The 20,495-nt window shown below is 40.0% G+C and overlaps 1 protein-coding gene across 1 annotated transcript in view; it reads right to left on the reverse strand.

Moving 5' to 3' along the window:
- LOC143614277 (uncharacterized) overlaps window positions 1-20,495 on the reverse strand; it is a 35,082-nt gene that overhangs the window by 2,528 nt on the left and 12,059 nt on the right. The window contains exons 32-57 of the mRNA XM_077087767.1: window positions 19,585-20,229; window positions 19,303-19,494; window positions 11,506-11,609; window positions 11,043-11,332; window positions 10,859-10,943; window positions 10,453-10,767; window positions 10,005-10,364; window positions 9,444-9,927; window positions 9,152-9,315; window positions 7,094-7,256; window positions 6,725-6,991; window positions 6,181-6,369; window positions 5,465-5,507; window positions 5,066-5,175; window positions 4,006-4,974; window positions 3,852-3,925; window positions 3,423-3,771; window positions 3,240-3,338; window positions 3,000-3,155; window positions 2,722-2,903; window positions 2,125-2,643; window positions 1,864-2,041; window positions 1,642-1,778; window positions 1,385-1,511; window positions 1,065-1,286; window positions 600-959 (exon numbers count right to left, since the gene is read on the reverse strand). Of these exons, the coding sequence (XP_076943882.1) occupies window positions 600-959; window positions 1,065-1,286; window positions 1,385-1,511; window positions 1,642-1,778; window positions 1,864-2,041; window positions 2,125-2,643; window positions 2,722-2,903; window positions 3,000-3,155; window positions 3,240-3,338; window positions 3,423-3,771; window positions 3,852-3,925; window positions 4,006-4,974; window positions 5,066-5,175; window positions 5,465-5,507; window positions 6,181-6,369; window positions 6,725-6,991; window positions 7,094-7,256; window positions 9,152-9,315; window positions 9,444-9,927; window positions 10,005-10,364; window positions 10,453-10,767; window positions 10,859-10,943; window positions 11,043-11,332; window positions 11,506-11,609; window positions 19,303-19,494; window positions 19,585-20,229 (6,783 nt within the window). The remainder of the gene's footprint in view (window positions 1-599; window positions 960-1,064; window positions 1,287-1,384; window positions 1,512-1,641; window positions 1,779-1,863; window positions 2,042-2,124; window positions 2,644-2,721; window positions 2,904-2,999; window positions 3,156-3,239; window positions 3,339-3,422; window positions 3,772-3,851; window positions 3,926-4,005; window positions 4,975-5,065; window positions 5,176-5,464; window positions 5,508-6,180; window positions 6,370-6,724; window positions 6,992-7,093; window positions 7,257-9,151; window positions 9,316-9,443; window positions 9,928-10,004; window positions 10,365-10,452; window positions 10,768-10,858; window positions 10,944-11,042; window positions 11,333-11,505; window positions 11,610-19,302; window positions 19,495-19,584; window positions 20,230-20,495) is intronic.

The raw sequence follows: 20,495 nt of genomic DNA on the forward strand, positions 1-20,495 counted from the left end.
GTGTTCGTCTATATTCATTAGTTAACAGTATAAACGAACGGTTCACGAAAGTAATCAAACGATCGTAAGTGATGTTACTGAATATAGATGAACGTACATAAATGTGGTAAAACCAAATTAAAGTAAATGGGAAAAACAATGTGTTGTGCCTAAATTGTAATGAGCCTAAAAAATTTAAATGAGTATACTAACAAACGCAAACAAACTTAAAACAAAGGTAAACTGATGAACACAAACGGATGACATAAACGGACATTCACCAACATAAATGAACGAACGAGACACGTGTTCAAAAAATATTGTTCATGTTCATTAGTTTTTTTAGATAAGAACGGTTCAATGAACATTCGGTTTGTTTACAGGCCTAGGGATTAGGACTCAGTGGGGCCAGAAATAGAAGTAATAACTTAGTCCACCTAATACTTATTTAAGTTTTCATTATTTTTCTTGTTGATAGAATGCTGTCCGTAGGGAATAAACTTCATTGCTATCAACTATTCAGAATACTGCCTTTGTGGGAGGGAAGTAAATATTTGTGATTTATAAATACGTAATCAAGTTAACTAGAAATATTTGAACTATGGTTATAATAATAATACCTGTCCAACTGCCTCTGTTTCAGAATATTCTCTAAGGACATTGTCTGCACGAATGGCGCGTGGATTTCTGATCCTTTGTATGATAGTCTTGTTGTTAATAACCTCTAAGCACCTTGAAAAACTGGCACCGATTCCGTCAACAGTCAGTGAGAAGAAATCCAGTGCACCACTAACTGGTTGTACCACAAATCCCAGGCAGGCCCGCCCAAGCCCGTGAGCAAGCCCAATAAGCCCATTCTGTCTCGCACTTTCAACAGGTTTCCTCAATACACCAGACACCCCAAAAGCAACACCTTGAGCAAGAGCTTCCGTCCCTTGTAGAAATCCATCCCCTACCCCAGTTATCCTTCTTGACCATACCTGGGCCCATAAGTTAATTTAATTATTAGCTATTATATAGCTTACACAGTTCCACCATGAAGAAGACTATAAAACTATTGAGAAAACATAATGAAAAAGTCAAACCTGCTTTGACCGCAGTTGCGTAAACTGGCCATCTGTGGAAAGCTCAGCAAATCCTTTACTTAAAGAAGCCAGTGTGGAGCTTGTCATACCCAACACATCCACAGAAAATATTAAATGCAAAGGATTATGGATAAGATCTCTCCAGATGCGGTTACCAATGGCGGGAACAACTGAGCTTTTTCTCATGTATCTGTCTTTGTGCATTACTTTTCTCAGGTGGATCTGGAGACAAAATATGTTTGTATTATGAATTAACGCTGGTAGCATGTTTTTATAATGCCACCAGAATATAGGGTGGTTCAATAGTTAAACTGACTAACCTGAAGTTTAAATGCATTACCAACTGCTGATAGTATGGGACTCCATACACCCAGAACTCCATGAGGTCTTTGAGCTGGTGCAGTATCTAAAGATAACTTCAGTCGAACTTCTGAAACATCTATCAAGCTGTAAAAAAGGGAAGAAAAAGAATATTGTGTTACCATTTGATTTGCTTAATTGATCAGTCTCTGTTCGCTGAACATATTCAACAAACTAAAATCAAAAGGTTCAGTTGAACCCAGAAGTAGACTATTACTTTACACGAATCTCCGGGTCAACTTGTGCCACACTTGAACTTTGAGGGATGCGATCAAGTTGAAGATTTCTGACAAACTCAACAGATGCCCAGATTATCGGCTCATGAATGTTCAATCTCCAAATTTTGTCAGTCACCTATAATATCAACACAAAAACATTATCATGCACTGAAATAGTTTCTGCATACAGGAAAGTTTGAAGACAACAAGAAGCACATTACCCGTATGTAGACGTATGGGTAGACCTGTATACCATCAGCGTTCTCATTGCTTATTGTAATAGTCATTTTGAAAACCGGGTGGTTCGTATCAGATGCTTCTTCAGGTGCCAAAAGTACAGGCATTAATGTCAAAGGAAGTTGGTTGTCAAGCTGCAAATGACCTAGTATAAGCTTAAACCTGCCATTATTAGACCAGCTAGCATAACTCGTCAATATATTTGTAACAAACAGATTATACTTTTTTAAGTCAAAAACACCAACCTGCTTGTGGTCCCACTATCATAGCCAGTTGAATAGGATAGAAAAACCCTTTCTAAGTAAAGATAAGATAGCTCTTTTGGCCTATGGTCTACAAGAGAAACCCCAACAACTCCCAACTCGACAATGAGTTCCAAAGGAGCTGCCTTTTCCTGTTCTGTGGGTGCCATGTTGGCAGTCCTCCAGTTTTCAAAAGTTGCCAAAGATCTACTAAGTCCACCTGAATGTGATTCTGCTGATGTGTCATCCACAAACCTACCAACCTTGATATTACCCATTTCTACAACATGAAAGAGTAACCCTGTTCCTTCACATTCTAAACAAGCTCCTGACTTGTCCATATTCAGTTTACATACTGAAACCTGATTACCACTGTGCACCTCAGTATCTATAAACTTCTCACCATAAGGATTGAGCCATGAAAATTTAGTACTCGCACGAGGCTCTAATCGGATCCAAGCATCGTCACTGAAACCAGACTGGCGAATTCTTACTACTTTGTTAGTTGTCCGGTTTTCTATCCTGTTAAGACGTTATTTTCACAAATAAGATAAAAGTAATGAAAATGTTTATAAATATATGAAGTTATATACGCGGTACCTAATGGGGCCATCTTTTGGTCCACGACGAAATACAACAATGAAACGTGATCCCTCCTCGTAGCCTCGAATTTCGGTCCTTGTAATATTTTGAGTGCCGTCTTCCTTTTTCAAAACAATAAATATGGTGTCCTCCCTCTCTATTTGAACAGGAAATGACCATTCTGTGCCTTCAACTCGGATCTACCAGAAAAGCCGACACAGAAAAGATTCAGTGGCATATTCAAAATGAGGAATAATTTGGATTTAGATGCACTTATGCATTCATTTAGTCTGTACCTGCAGTTTACTAGGTTCTTCAGTCTCATGATAAACAAAGGACACTCGTACGTCCGATTTTTTCAACAGTTTTGGCGGATCTTCACTGCTAAGCTTCACATAAATATCTTGACCAAGCCTGTTAGTAAACGTCATATATGGGCGCACAGTAATCACCTAGAGGACAATAAAAAGTAAGTTTTGGAATAAGTTAAAGATAACAAAAAAGAAAAAAAAAATCTTTAAAGGACTGTCAGTAACCTTTGTTGGAACAGATTGATATGAGGTTGGTTTAGAAGATACAAAGAGCTGCATGCAGTTCTTGGATGCATCATAAGCAGATATGCCCAGTGAACCATCCTAAACAAGTGAAAAAAAGTACTTGCATGAAAAGTCAGGAAAAAAAAAGCGAACCACTGGTAAGTGGAGAAGAAACATTAATACCATGTCACCAAGTGCAGAAAGATCTTTAACATCCCCAAAATGATCACTTCCGTTGTCACTAATAGAAGCCGACATGCCCAACAATTTGAAATTCAGAGCTGAAGCAATAGTATATCCATCATGAAATTCCTCCTCGGTAATCTCCTCTAAAATCACTTCATCAATCTTTTTTGACTTGAAAGGGAGTAACACCTTAGGTTTTGTTTTCTTTGAGGAAATATCTACAAGCCTAAATGCAAGTGGCGGACATCTCGCAACTGTCAACCAATATGGAGCATAGATTCTTAGAATCTTGGGTGCCAAAGGCCTTTCAACTTCAAAGTTCTGCTCAAGAACTACATGAACAACCCTGCATATACCAACAACAAAGACAAATAATGAGGCAAAAGAAAAAAGAAGTCACAAGAAGTTAGAAGAAAATGTTCAGACCTCCCAGAAACGGAGCTTCTTAAACCTAATGTTTTTGCCGGATCAATAGAAGCATGAGATATAAGCACAGCCTCCTGCAAAAGATAACACGGTAAGGAAAGTTCAACAGTAATAAAAATCATTTCACTTGTAGAAAAAAAATGTAATATCTTACATGTATTGGCAGCCACCCGTGTTGTGGTATGAGTGAAAAGTACAAAGGGTTCCTAATGTCAGCATTCAGGATATTCACAGTTTCTCCTGGAGTAAATACACCTCTAGCACATGCAAGAAAATGACCATTTGGTTGCATCTCGAGAACAGAATATTCAGATGTCAGAGGAAGATAGTTGGTAATGGATAAAGGAGATTTCACCACAATATTCCAATCCTGAATAGGGTCAGAAGAGATGTCCTTTGATATTTCAGATGCCTGAATTGCCAAAGAAAACCACATTCCATGCAACCTATTTGATGATGTGCCACTTATCTCTGAGCAGTATATAAGTTCTTCAGACTCATTCAGACTTGAGACATTTATACCAGACGTTTGTTTGGGGATATCAACAACTTCTGACAGCATATGTCTATCCATAACAGAGCTCCATGAATATTCCTTGTCATCATTCAGAGCAGAAGGCCTAAACTGAAGAACATATCCAGAATTGACAAGTCCAAAAAGTGGAAGTGGAAGACTTTCACCAGGTTTCAATTCTCCAATGAAGATCTGGTCCTGTACATCATTTGACTTTATTTCATTACTTGGAGAATCCTTTCTTGCATCATCCATTGTATCCAAGTTCTCATTGTGAGCATCAAGATGGAGACTAAATTCAAGCACTAAATCTGTGTTGTTAGAAATTGAGACCAAAGACCTGATATTCACATATCTATTGCCATCCTCCACAATGACTTCACTTGCAACAACAGCATTGCCTAATGGCCAGCAAGCAGCATGTGCAACATAATTTAGCCTCACTGTGGTCCAGGGGCCTTCTCTTGTAGGGCTAATTTGTATATAACCAGAATTTCTTTCCCCAATAAAGCCTTTTCCTGTGTTTAATGCTCCTGATCGTGGTGAGAGAAACACAGCACACTTTATTCTTCCATGTGTGGTTTTGGATTCGTTTACTTGAGTTGTTCTCTGCAATATCACAAAACAAATATACAGATTTAACTAGTATTCAGTCAAACTATGGACCGAGATATTTAATAATTAGTGTCAAGAATCTCACAGTTGAGTCAACCGGTGACAACTCAAGCCACTTAAAACCATTCCCTGTAGAATTATCTAGGGTTCCTTGTAGCTCCTTCAAAGAAGAAGAAAAGTATCCAACAGGAACACCTATAATAAAAATAAAGGTAAGCATAAAGGTGTTAATCAGAACATATGTACCCTTCATGTAATTTGCATTACTTAAATATTAGTGGCTTGTTTTTTTGAAGCTGCACAATTCATTTAGTGCACAATGAAGCAAACCAGATGTGCGCAATAGAATCACAGTACATGATACCAATGCTGCTAAAAGGATACCATGGGCAGGCAACTATCAACTGCTAATCATATCTAAAATGCTCAAGACTAGTATGTAGATTAAAACCGAATAGGCATGACCCTTAGTTATATACATTACCTTTCCCCATGTCAGTTGCTACAAACTCCACCATATAGTCATCCTGCATAAAAAAGAAAAGTGAAAAGTCATTTGAAAGACAGTAATGCTAATTTGATTGCACCTGTAGAATCTTGATCATCTGTCTATAATGTCATATGATATGTCTCCGAGCCCAGAAACAAAGAAAGGAAAAAAAAAACACAGTTTAAAAAAAAACAAATTTAAATGGTTAATACCGGGGATCATCATCATCATCATCGTACTCAGTATATCCCACCAATAGCAATGCTATGGTAGGGTCTGAGGAGGGTAAGATGTAGACAGCCTTACCTCTATCTCATAGGGATAGAGAGGCTGCTTCCGGTGAGACCCCCGGCTCGATAGTAGTTTTGCATCAAGCCTTGGACATAAGGCACATAGCACTCAATCATCGGGACACCGGCTGATCGGTGCATGTGCCCTTGTCTTTCGGCTATCAACGCCACCACATGATGCCTGATTAACCTTCCGCCACTTTTAACGTTATTTTCACGAGATTAATAAAATAACGTCAAAATTAGTGCAATTTTACTTTTGCCCACCACATGATGCCTGGTTAATACCGGGGATGATGGATAATAAAACAGCAGTTGAATGAAATCAAAAACCATCATCTAAGGTTCTAGAGTAGGTTTAGTATCAGAGTTCAGTGAAAGATTAACTGGTCTTCAGTGTTTATTAGACCAATTACTAACCTGTGGATCTGCTTTGAAGAAGAATATTTCATTCCATGTAACCAAGTCAAGATTAGAGGAATCTTCACTATCTGAGCTGGCACCACTTGTGCGTGCACTTTGTCGACCAAGAAGGGACAAACTTTGGCCAGGAGTTAGACAGACAGCAATGCGATATTGATGAGAACCCAGTCCTTCAACTCTAGGAAACTGCAAAGAAAAACATGTAAGATCATCACAGAAAGATAATAATATGTGAATCCTGAAATTCACATGAAGAATAATCAAACAAAAAGTGTGTTTACAACTCAATTGAACAGTTTCCAAAAATGCACAAATACCACTACTAGTTTATAATAATCACTCGTGCTGGACGATGGCCCAAATATAAACTGCGTTACATGGATTCAATTAGTGGAATGTAAACAGCTTTCATAATCATAACTAGTTTCATGTGTACTGAAAGGGAAGGATAGTTTCACGTCCCTATCTCAGACTGGCTAATGAAAGCATTTGATACCTTGACTGAAAAATAAAATTCATTAAGATTAACAAAGGCACAAACCTGTGCCTGTGAAATGACTACTGTCACCATTGATCTGAGTTTCTTGAATAGATTTCCTTTCAAGTGAGAATCCAACATGTTCTTAGAAACTGGTACTTTCAAAGGCTTCTTTTCCCCAGATGGCATCTTGATTACATGTGGAAGTCCCCTGATTTCAGTAGCTCTAACATAGATATCCTGCCCAAGTTTATTTTGAGGGATAACAAAATAATTTTTGCTGTGATGAACATCAATGATTGGTGTTCCACCAGATGGAGATATTGCCTCCTGATAAAGAGAAACATATATTGAAAAGTCACTTAATAATACATGACTACCAGTACACACAAGATGAAAAATTAATAACCAGAAAGGGAACCAGAAAATTACCCTAACAGCAGAGGGTTCATGAACTTGGCTAAGATTATTCCAGCTGGCATAAGCTTGAATAAGCATATTAGCATTCGATAATGTTATATTAAGATTAAGTTCCCTTGTAGATGCCAGTCGTAACTGAGATGCAGCACTTGGGGCATTGACATCATTCTGATACCTGTACATAGCAACCAACAAAAACTCATTGTATGTATAAAATTCTAGTATGTAGAGCTCATTTGTTGACTTTCAAGCGCTAAGCTAGAAACGAGGTATATGAGTTGACAAAAGTGATTTGAAACCATTGTAATGTACAGAAGTGAAGAGTCTTTCAATACGAGTAGAGAACTGCATAAACACTAGTACGTACAAGTGATTAAGCATCACTACTTGAAATTACTTTAATATCATGTGTGTAAAATATAAAATCAAATCACTATTCAATTAATTTGGGACTATTTGATTCATTCGATAATAACTTAATCCAATCTGAAAAAAAAAAATATTAGTTCGGTTTAGATCCCTAACACAACGCGATGTGAAAGTTAGTTTCGTTAAAGGGTTACACTATCTGGGCAACTAAATTATCTAAATGGAAACTTTGGATTGAATTATTGGTTTGGGTTTCAGTCTTTTGGGTCAATTTGGACCTAAATCAAACCAATATATTGTTTTTCAGATGGGATTAGGTTACTATCAAATCAACCAAATAATCCCAAATAAAGTAAACTGAATAGTGACATGCTTTTATGATATACACACACTATATTTACATATTTTGGTTTTTTTAGTAAAAATGCAAAAGGATTTGGACGTCTAATTGTAAAATTCACAAACTATATCAGTTTTGTATGGTCTAAGAGACGCTATATAAACTAAGTTTGTATATGATAATAAGAGTAGCTTGTAATATTGAGATGCGTTCAACTCAAACTTAATATTACTAACTAGTATTTTCACCATGGCGCGTTGCGCCGGGCAGGTCGGTAAAACCCGAGCAGTGGTAAAACTCAAGTGTTGTTAAACCCGGGCATTGAGGTGGTGAGTCTACGCAAATTGGGTCGGTCTCCTTCACGTTTGTTACGGTACCATAACTAAACCAAAAAAACAAATTTGCCATTCGATCGGTTTTCGTTATGTTGGTCACGATACCGAAAGTAAAACCAAATGGCGTGAGTCTACGCGATTTTAGCCGGTTTCCGTCACGTTCATTACAACTAAAACAAAAATAGAGAAAACAAAATTGCCATTTGACCGATTTACGTTATGTTCGTTACCGTATCGAAACTAAAATAAAAAAACAAAATTTTGTCGACCACTAAGGTGCCGCCAAGTGGCCCAATCTGGCCCTTGCAGCACCAAAGTTGCCTTTTGTTATATATAAAATAATGTTTAATACTTTTGTTCGATGAGCAATTTGGTTTGGTTTCATATTCTGCAAACCAAAAACCAACTGGTTTGATCTATGTGGCTTAAACCAATCCCAACTCGATGAACACACCTAGGTCCCGTAAAAAAACATCGTAAATGCTCAAATCGTGAATCTTCACAGTGAACATAGCTGTTAACTTCACCGTGTTTGACGGATAAAAAGTAACTTTTTTTCAATAATAAATATACCTGTCTAACCATCTATCTATAAAAAATATAATACATATATATATATGTGTGTGTGTGTGTGTGTGTGTGTGGTAGCAACCCCTAAAATAGTTGCATGTTCAAGATGTGACAAAATGGGTGCGTCGGTGAGGATTGGTAACACGCACAGCAGCACAGGTCAGGTTGACCAACCAACACCTCTTTTACATTTTAAGTTTTAAAATAATTAGCTATGATTATAAAAACTATTCTTTAAAGAAAAAAATCAACCAAACTGAATAAAATGGTTTAGGTGTAAGCCATGTTAAAAGCTAAAATTTCCCTTTAATCATAGAAATCAAGCTTGGCAATTTTATTTTAAAGCCATATTAAAAAGAAGCTACCTGTTACTAAAGCTTATATGATTTCTACAACTTTAGAGACCAGCAGAAACCGAAAACAGAAAATTAGCATGAACAAGGAGAAGGATATAACCTTACGACAGCATCAACGGGTTCAACGAAAGGCTCCCAAGCTTCAAGTTTATCATTATATGATCTGGCAGCCAATGAGAAGCTGACAGTGGAATTTAAGTAGTCAGGCCTTCTATGCAGACTAAATCCTACACTGCTCAAAGAAACATTGAACAATGGTGTCATCTGCAATTCCAAACATATGAAACAGCAGTTGGTCAAATGCTAGCTAGCAATATGCAGAATCTTATGAGCTAAATTCATGTTAGATAATATGAAACATAGTAACATGTTTAAAAAACCAAATTGCATACCATGCCACCGTAGTCATCAAAAAGTGCAGCTGAGAAAGTTCTAATTTCAGCATCAACAACTGTATCATCTGAACTAGTTGGTGTGTCAAAATCCACAAGCTTTGCAGCTAACCTTTTAGGAGGTTTCTTGAACCCACTTCTCACCATGAAGGTACCAAGCTCATTACCAACCCCCCATATACTAAATGATTCTCTGGTGAACCGTATATCAGAAGTATCCCATATGCTCTCCTCCAAAAAATCATCCCCGGTGACCATATCACTGCGCATGCATCTCAAAGAATCAAAATCAGATTGCTTTGGCGTCCCCTTAAAGGCTACACAACCCAAACATACATAGCCAGGTGGCGCCTGAGGCAGCCAAAAAGCTATACTTTCAGCTCCTCTATGTTTCTTTATTTGCCCCACAATTTGAAAACCAATAGGAGGTTTAAAAGGCTCATCATCATCAGGAAGAACTATGCATGTGTTTGGAGGCTCATAGCTGTAAGAATCAAAGTGCAATATCAAAGTTAAAAACAGAAGGAATGGAAAGCATTTATTAATACGAGTATGACGTACCCGCTAACAGCAATATCACCAAAATATACCATTCCCGGTGGAATAATAGGACGCCATATTGACAATTTCTTTCTTGATTTTGAACCTTGATTCCACCATATCAAACGAAAACTAGCAACAGCCTGAAAACGCCTACCAGAATTTGCAGCTGATGAACGTTCTTGTTGAACATTATCACCATCAGAAGAATGTGCTTGAATGTCTGAACCCTTTATTGATTTTGGAGATGCTCCACGGAAGCCAAAAAGTATATGACGTAGTTCATACCCTCTACCAATCACATTCAAAGTCCCAGGATCAGCTGGAAGGAAAGTACCGAGAGAATTATCCACGCGCCAAAACGCCAGGTCAAACGATTTTCTGCAACATATGGAAAAAAGTAAACAAACCACTCAAAGAACAAAGTATGCATGTGAGGAAACATCTTAAAAGATAGAAAATCGCATACGTGTCGCCAGAGCTGATTGTGATACAGTCCCTTAGTGCACATGGAGATAACAAAGAAGCATGTAAGCAGAACGCAGAAGAGAGTGAAGGTGGGGTCTTTCCAGGAGAAACCACACAACCCAATGCAACATATCCTTTTGGTGCAACAGGAAACCAAATGGAACAGCTTTCGGCCCCATCAATGCTTGGTAAAAACTCAAGGAGACTGAGACCTTGAGAATCAGAAGGAGGCCAAACTAGCTTAAAGGCCTCGGGTTTCTTGATTCTTACATACCGAGTGTTCACAGCAAGGACTCCCTTTGTTGGTGGCTTGTCACTGTAAAAAAGTGGCAAGCAATGATAAAAGATAAAATTAATGACTGTAGGTGTAAAAGACGAAAATCCAAGATTTTCAAAGATTCACCAACATTGCTGTCAGGTAGTCACCGAGAACGGCAAAGCCAGGTGGCGCATGAGGTCTCCAGAATGCGTATGTTTGGTTGTTGTGGGCATCTGAAATACAGTCACCAACAATAAAAAAAATATCAGCATCAAAGGAATTACCAACAAAAGAACAACTTTAAAAGCAGGTTAAATAAAAAGTTAACTTACTTCGAAATGTGCCGAGCTTGTCAAACTCGGAGCAGGCAACCGTCATTTTTCTAGATGTCATTCTTAAAAACTTCAAGACATCCTCCTGGACTGCCAAGAATAGTCGTAATGCACTGAAGGAAAAATTCATGAATATATCTGAAACTGCAACATGAATATTTGTCTTTCCAGACGCATTTGAAAACTTCACAGAAGTATCAAAGGGTTCTAGAATTCTGATCCCATTGCTCTCCATGGTTAGACCAAGAGCATTTGCACTCATTTCTAGAGTATCACCCTTTAGCACGAGCCTACAGACAGCAGATAGACATTAAAGGCTTCTTCACAATAATTGTTGAACAAAAAAACTAAATCTTAAAGAGAAGTTACAACCTCATGCAACATTTCATTAACATGAAACAGTCCAAAATTATAAAGGAAATTCAAGTAATCAATGGCATTCATATAGGTGAGAAAGAGAGACCTGCAGAACGCATCCAATCTTGCATGCAAAAACTTGTTCGAGAAGAGAGGAGACTCTCCTACATATTTTGATGAATTATAGAAAGTAAGCTCGGGACTTATAACCTGCAAAGTAATATAAAATAACCATATAAGACTGATAAACAAAAAGGAAACTTGACTTGTAACAGAAGCAGCCATACGGTCAATAGCATCATGAACAGGGTCATCACAAGTGTTTCATAAAACTTGGAAACAAAAATGTTATGATGTATAAATTAATGATCATGTTGGACTAAGTAATTTATGTTTATAATTCTAGAGGGTCCAGTTTGTAATATTTAGCTCTTTATAATGAGCTCCTATGTATTCTCTTTCAATCAATACAAAGTTATTGCAACCTATCGGTTCATCTTGGTATCTAGAGCCAAGGGCATCCCAACCATCACCAGCCCTCCTTCTCTGGCCAACTTTTTTTTTCCTGATCAACCCATGGCAGCCCTACAACCATTCTCTTCTGCTGAGAAAACTGGCCATAACAGCCACAAATTCCCTTTTACCCTTACCCCTACCAACTATGGGTATTGGAAAGCAATGCTTGAACCCTTTCTGATCACAAATCATCTATTTGATTATGTCAACGGAACTATTCCCTGTCCAGCCCCGGAAATTCCTATTGAACCGACCAAAGAAGGAGAATCCTCCACCTCCGACAACCCTAATTATCTTCGGTGGATCGCTAATGATGAGCATGTTCGAATACTAATTTTGTCCACCATATCCGAGGCCTCTTTTCAACATGTCCAAGGAACAACTTCTAGGGATCTTTGGCTTTCCTTGGAACGGGCTTATGCACCCCACACAGCCTCAAGAGAATTTACCTTGAGAACTCAATTACTTCGGATCATGATGAAGGGAGACGAAACACCTATTGCTTATTTGTCCCGTGTCATGGAGTACGCTTCTGCCCTGGCAAATATTGGCGAGCCCATGAAAGATAAGGATCGAATCATGCTTACACTTTCTGGTCTGCGTGATGAATACAGCGGGCTCAAATCCACTCTGTTGGCTCGCCACCCACCGATTACCTTCAACGAACTCCCGGGCCTGCTCTCTGACCATGACTTCATGCTGCACAAACCGCTATCTGATGTCTCTGGTACCCCCTCTCATGTTTTTGCTGCCACCACAGGTACCCCTGTTCATAATAACAATAATACATCTTCATTTACACAATTACAACAATTGGCATCCCAACTCGGTTATCAATTGAATCCGATCAGCCAACCTATCTCTCCACCACAGGCCCTTTATGCCTCTCGTCCCACACCAAACCGCAACAACCGTCGGGGTTCTAACCGTGGAACTTACCGTGGCTCTAATAGGGGACGTGATAACAATAGATCTGCCCCATCACGCCAATTTGCATGGGCCTCAACCCAAAACATGGTGTACGATCATTGTAACCGTTGTGGTATTAGTCACCTACCATCCCAGTGCCCAAACCATTCTCCGGTTAATACTAGGCCTGCTGCTTCTCAGGCCAATTTTGCCTCCTTTTCAGAAACTGGATCCACTTCTGGGACAACTTGGCTCCCGGACACAGGTGCTAAAGGCCATGTCACCCCAGACCTTTCAAATCTTGACAACTCCGAAGCTTATTCAGGTATTGACTCACTCCATGTTGGTGACGGTAAGCCCTTACCCATCTTGCACATTGGTTCTTCCAAATTTTTCTCTCCTAATAAAACATTTATAATGTCTGATATTCTTCACGTACCTACCATTAAAAAGAACTTATTATCTGTTCAACAATTCTGTCTAGATAATAATGTTTATTTTGAATTTCACTCTTCTTTTTTTGCTGTGAAGGACGAGTCTTCACACACTACCCTTCTCATGGGTCCAAGTGATAACGGACTCTATTCGCTTCGCCTCCCTCAACTTAAGCCTGTTCTCAAGCAAGTCTTCACAGCAACTAAAGCACCATCTGACGTTTGGCATCAACGTCTCGGACACCCTCATGAACGTGTTTTTCATATGCTTGTTTCAAATAATTTCTTACCTGTTGCTAATAAATTGTGTTCTTTATGCACTGCTTGTCAAATGGGGAAATCCTCCAAACTTACTTTGCATAATTCTAAATTTCAAAGTCGTAATGTTTTGGACTTAATTTACTGTGATGTTTGGGGACCTTCCCCTATTGTTTCTTGTGATGGACATTGGTTTTTTTTTATTATGTGTTGACCATCATTCACGTTTCATGTGGTATTATCCGCTTGTTAAAAAAAATCAGATGCTTTTGCCACATTTACCAACTTTGTCACCATGGTCGAACGACAGTTTAATACCAAATTAAAAAGTGTGCAATCTGATTAGGGGGGAGAGTTTCGTAACCTTTCTCCCTTCTTCAACAGACTTGGTATAATTCATCGCCGTTCATGTCCATACACTAGTGAACAGAATGGAATTGTTGAACGCCGGAATCGTCATATTGTGGAAACAGGGCTTGCTCTCCTTGCCCATTCTTCTCTTCCACCTCGATTCTGGAACTTTGCCTTCGAAACCACTGTCTATCTTATAAATCGTCTTCCATCCAGAACTTCTTCAAATAAAGCTCCTTTTCACCACCTTTTTAATCGCAAACCAGATTATTCCTTCCTTCGCGTTTTTGGGTGTCAATGCTTCCCCTATTTACGCCCATATAACCGTCACAAAATGGATTTTAGATCCACACCTTGCGTTTTCCTCGGTTACAGTCCTCACCACCACGGTTATCGTTGTCTTGACCCCGCAACAGACAAAATATATATTGTTAGACATGTGCGTTTCAATGAAACAGTCTTCCCTTTTCAGGTTCCTGTTTCCTCACCATCCCAATCAGCTACTACAGCTGCTACCTCTGGTTCTCCATATCTTTCCTGACCCCATTCCACATACCACTCCAGATCCTATAAACATTAATTCATCTCCTAGCACTACTACTGATAACCCACCATCACCACAACCCTTTACTGCCTCATCCTCTCCTCAAGCCTCGCCTTCCACGGCCCCAAATTCCTCTACTTCCCAACAAATTATTCCTACTCCACCTCCACCCCCTCCACGGTCTCGTCCAGCTAACCTACGCCAAAACCCTAAACGCACTACTCGCTATAACCCATCTGCCTACACAACTCTTCTTCCTCACCATCCATCGAACTTACCTCGTTTACCGTTGCCAACAAATCCCCAGAGTGGCGTCTCGCCATGACCGAGGAGTTTACAGCACTTTGTAAGAACGGGACATGGTCTTTGGTTCCTTATGTCCCTAATACTAATGTTGTTGATTGTAAGTGGGTGTATAGGTTGAAGACAGATCCACAAGGCATGGTAACTAGGCATAAAGCACGCCTTGTTGCCAAAGGGTTTACTCAACAGCATGGTGTAGACTATCATGAGACCTTTAGTCCCGTTGTCAAAGCCACAACAATCAGGGTTCTTTTATCCCTTGCTGTGACAAACGCTTGGTCTCTTCGCCAACTAGATGTTCAAAATGCATTCCTACATGGTGACTTGAATGAAACAATTTATATGAGGCAACCACTAGGCTTTACTGATCCAAGTAAACCAAATCATGTATGCCTTCTTCATAAGTCTCTTTATGGGCTCAAACAAGCCCCGCGGGCATGGTTTTATCGGCTATCCAATGTTCTGATTCAACTTGGTTTCCGAGGGTCAAAGACAGATCCTTCATTATTTATTATGAACAACCATGGCAATCTTGTTTATGTGCTTGTATACGTTGACGACATTATCATCACCGGAAACAACCCGAGTGTCGTGAACAACATTATTACTCAGCTGAGCTCCACTTTTGCCATTAAGTGGGCAGACTTCATTATTTTTTGGGAATAGAAGTTCTTCATCATAACAAAGATCTCATTTTGTCACAAAGAAAGTATTTTTTGAACCTCCTTCAACGATCTGGCCTCTCTGATTGCAAACCGGTCTCATCATCTATGAGCCCCTCCCAAGTGTTGACCATTGATGACAGTCCACCACTTTCTGATCCTGTGCGATATCGACAGGTCGTTGGAGCCTTACAATATGCCACTCTCTCTCGCCCAGACATTGCTTTTGCTGTTAACCGTGTCTGTCAGTTCATGAATGCTCCTACAGAGAACCATTGGGCAGCTGTTAAACGCATCATGGGCTACCTAAAAGGGACTACCAATATGGGCCTTGTTCTACGCCACACATCTGGCTCTTCCTTGCAGGCTTTTACTGATGTCAACTGGCAAAACCAAACTCCATGGTACAAGCCTTCTCTGACTCTGATTGGGCTGGCTGGATGTCCGGTTGACCGTCGATCCACGGGGGGATTTTGTTAGGGTTGGAGACTCGAACAAAGGGTATTAGGGCAGCCGGCCCTAATTAGGGTTAGCCGGCCCTAATGGGTCCCATCTTATTTGTTTGGGCCTAACTTGGAGAACAAGTTAGGAACCCTAGATTTAGTCTATATATACCCTAGTTGTAATTGTAATCTTGTGTGCCTTGAGCTTAATAAGAAAACCTAGTTGCAGCCCGTGGACGTAGGTCCCCTCGCGGGGACCGAACCACGTTAAATTCTTGTGTCGTTTATATTTTCGTTTATGTGTGTGTGTTGATTCCGCGCGCCGCTTTGTTCCTAACAAGTGGTATCAGAGCTTTGGCTCGTTGTTTACACACGGTTTTGCACGGGTATCGATCGAGAAAAAAGGTAGAAGAGGCTGGTTTGAGAAGGGCTGCTACAGTGCCGCCGCTACAGTGCCGCGGTGAACAGTATCCGGCATGAACAGTGTTTCCGGCCGTGAACAGTGATTCCGGCGGTGAACAGTATTGTCAGAGATCTTCGTTTTTCTGGTTAACAGGGCTGTTCGGGGCTGTTTTTCAGGGCTGTTTGGGACGGTTTTCCGGGTGATTTTGCAATTAGAATTCCTGTTTTGGACTTCTTGGAGTTGCAGGTTTCACTCGGGCTTTGCAGGTGAAGGTCGGGTCAGGTGTTTCGGGTTATGACATCGCGGGTATAAATGGTTTTGTTTATAGTACCAGGTTAATCTCTTTGAAGCCGCCGATTAGGGTTTGGTTATAAAACTCTTGGATTCGTCGAATAATGGTTAGAGATTTAGTTAGTTTCTGTTGACTGTTTATTATCAACTGTTTGAGAACCGAGTTACGTGAAAATCAATATTTGGGTTTAGATTTGTCTGCGAAGTTTATTGTAGGAGCAAATCGGTCAGTTGACAATGTTCGGTAGAGAACATCCGTCAAGTTCTGGCTCGTACCATTGATGTGTTCACTGTTTCGATTTGTTTCCTGATTGCTATTGTTATAGCTGAAGACGGGATGGGTATGATCGAAGGTTTGACCGGTTTGGATTTCGGTTGGTTGGTTTTGTCAAAGGAACTTGGATGTGGTACTGTGGGATAAAACAGGTGAAAATGGAACTAGCAGGTTGGAATGCTTTGGGTTTTAAGTATTCTGATTCTGGTGTGCTGGTGACGACATAAGTGAAAAAAAAGGGAAGTCAGGTTGAAAGGTTTATTCGGTTAGGATTAGCTGATCGGGTGTACAATCGCGGAATCCTTGGTACCGTTTGCTTTCGGTAAAGCTCTACTGCTGTTAGTTATAACCGTTTGCCGGTTAGCTGGTCTGGAACTATGAAATTATTTCTTGTTCGGTGGTGATCAGCAGTTCGACATTTGAGGGGATCCGGGATCTTGTGCTGGGTGAACACGTTTACCGGGAAAAGTACGATCGGGGATAATCTCATGGAATGTTGGTTTTGGTAATGGGTTGGGATAACAGGGACAGTGGGAGCTGGGCATAGTTGACTTCGTGGAGCTGCATGGAGGTTCGTGACATTCTTTAGAGTCAATGTCAAAAGATAATGAATTCTGCTTCTGAGAATGTGTCTGGGTTGATGCATTGGGACTCAGTGAAGGCAGTGAGACTCTTGGGTTCGAGATTCTGGTATACTTCATTTCATGTTACCCACTGTAGTGAAGTATTGGTGAATCTTATTGAAGACTTTGGGAAGGTACAAGTTTATGTATCGCTGGAAGAAGGGAACCAACTTCCGAGTATTAAAGTCTTGGCTCGCTGCATCGGGTAGAGCTAAGTGGATTCATTTTGCAAGTGTGAATCCTGGAGCCACCGGGATGTAGCTGAGTGCATTCGGAGGTTTAAACTAGGTCAGGGGTTTTGGAACAGTGGGAGCACGAACCGTGTTCTAGGTACAGTTCAAAACACCGTTGGGTTTTGAATACCGGAATTCCGAATGGGAAAATCTCTCCTGGGTACTTGCAGGTTTTGGAGAGTGGTGTTTTCTCTGGGAGTCTCTGGAGCCGGTAGTTCGAATCAGTGGGAGCCGGTTGAGATTGAGGATGAGTCAATGGCGGGTTTTGCCATGGCTGGGTCATTGATGACTGTTGGGTTGGAGCTCAATGGAGCTTCAACTGGCTCTTCAGGTAATTGAGGAGCGGGCCGCTGCAACTAGGAGGATTAGATTGAAGTCTTAGCTTGTTTATGGGAACTGAGGCTTGGAGGACTTCTTTTATTTGAAATCATAGCTTGTTCTTGGGAGCTGGAGGCTTGGAGAACTTCTGACCGTGAAGTTTTAGCTTGTTCTTGGAACTGGAGGCTTGGAAGATTTCTGTTTTTAAGATTACTGGAGTTACAGGTATAGGGTTTGCTTGGATGGTGGATTGAGGATTGCTCGAGCCTCCAAGTGGGAGATTGTTAGGGTTGGAGACTCGAACAAAGGGTATTAGGGCAGCCGGCCCTAATTAGGGTTAGCCGGCCCTAATGGGTCCCATCTTATTTGTTTGGGCCTAACTTGGAGAACAAGTTAGGAACCCTAGATTTAGTCTATATATACCCTAGTTGTAATTGTAATCTTGTGTGCCTTGAGCTTAATAAGAAAACCTAGTTGCAGCCCGTGGACGTAGGTCCCCTCGCGGGGACCGAACCACGTTAAATTCTTGTGTCGTTTATATTTTCGTTTATGTGTGTGTGTTGATTCCGCGCGCCGCTTTGTTCCTAACAGATTTGCCATTTATCTTGGATCGAATCTCGTCTCTTGGTCTGCCCGTAAACAACGAACTGTTTCACGATCTTCAACCGAGTCTGAATACAAGGCACTTGCTGATACCGTGGCTGAATTAATTTGGTTAAAGTCACTTCTACATGAACTTGGTTTTTCAGTCAAAAAGCCTCCTATTCTTTGGTGTGACAATCTAGGAGCTACCTACCTATCTGCTAATCCTATTTTCCATGCTCGAACAAAGCACATTGAGGTTGACTTTCACTTTGTCCGTGAACAAGTGGCTCAAAGAAAACTAAATGTTCAATTTATTTCCACAAATGATCAGGTTGCGGATATCTTCACCAAGCCATTACCCTCTCAGCGCTTTACGTTTTTAAGATCCAAGTTGCAGCTCGTTTCCCGGCCTGAACTTGCGGGGGAATGTTGGACTAAGTAATTTATGTTTATAATTCTAGAGGGTCCAGTTTGTAATATTTAGCTCTTTATAATGAGCTCCTATGTATTCTCTTTCAATCAATACAAAGTTATTGCAACCTATCAGTTCATCTGATCAAAACAAGTGTATATGAAGACACTGAAACAAACCTACAAATATCATGCTGTAAACTAATGCTCAGAGGTTAGTGTTTTATAAGCCCATCGTCTAGATGCAAAAACAGTTTACAGCCACATGTTTCGGTAACAACAAAATAACTAAACTATTAAGCCAGTCCTATTCTAAATATTGCAAATTCGTAACAGTATGTTCACCTGCAACTCAATGGATGTTTCTTTGGGTCTGCTCATTGTGTTGCCTGGAGAAGGCAAATTCTTACTGGTTTCTTCTTGAGCATCTGGGGAGGGACTTTCCTCCATCTCTTCCAAAAAAACATTATCATCTTCTGAAACAGAGTAACTGCTGCTAGACCCTAGTGAAACACATAAATCCAAATATTGTCCATTCTGCATCAGCAAAAAAATCATAAGTTTAAAAGAACAAAATAAAAAGAGAGAGATAGTTCAACCAAGCATCCAATGCAAAACAAAACACACCTTTATAGTGACATTTCTGAATTGCAAATGTTTTCCACTGCCAATAAAAATTATAGCTTCTATGCTTGTAGAAGAGATCATCTTCCCCTCTCTGTCTTGTAATAAGAGGATACCACCTCTACCATCATAAGTATAATGGTCAAAATTTACACATTCAACCACCAAAGGCCTCTGAGGAGAGAGTGTGAAAATGTCATCGCTCTGACTAAAAGTTGGCTTGTCTAGATCAAGCGCGTCGACAGAAAATGATGACTTTTCATCCTCTTCGTTAGTCAGCATGTCACGTACTGTAGGTACTAAAAACTCAGCAACCGCCATTAAGAAGTCAAGTGCAACAAGCAATTGTGGCCTCTGGATGCATAAGCATAAGGATGTCGTATACTGACTAAATTTAGCATCAAGTATTAGCATTGTTGGAACTCCAAATATTTCATCATATTTTACATCTGCCTTAACATTTTCATTGTCCTCGTTGACAACCTCATAATCTGGTCGGTACCGGACATTCTTGGGCTGTCTAACAGCAAGCCTAAGCTCTTCTTCTGTCCCCTCACGGTCATCATTCACAGTGAAACCCTTTAGAGTAGCCGAGAGAAGACCTTCTCCAACAGTATTAGCTTTGTAAAGTATCCATAAGCCACTAACCTGGGACCAAAAATTAGTTAAATTCACATAGCATGAGGAAATTACAAATTTCCACATAATGTCACATGGCTATGTAATCGCATTTCACAGTCATGTCCCCAGTTGAGTTTAAAATGTTTCTTTCTCAACATTTTCAGTTTGATTTCGAGGTTAACTCCACACGTATTCATTTAGCTTTGCCAATATGTTTTTAGTGTATACTTTCAAGTAATGCACCCAAGAAAGTAGCCTCGGGATGGATTAGATGCACATGTTAAAGCTCAGTT

Source organism: Bidens hawaiensis, unplaced genomic scaffold (assembly GCF_021521415.1).
Source record: "Bidens hawaiensis isolate Kalapana, Puna unplaced genomic scaffold, B.hawaiensis_p1.1 tig00039535_1, whole genome shotgun sequence".
NCBI classification, from domain to species: Eukaryota; Viridiplantae; Streptophyta; class Magnoliopsida; order Asterales; family Asteraceae; genus Bidens; species Bidens hawaiensis.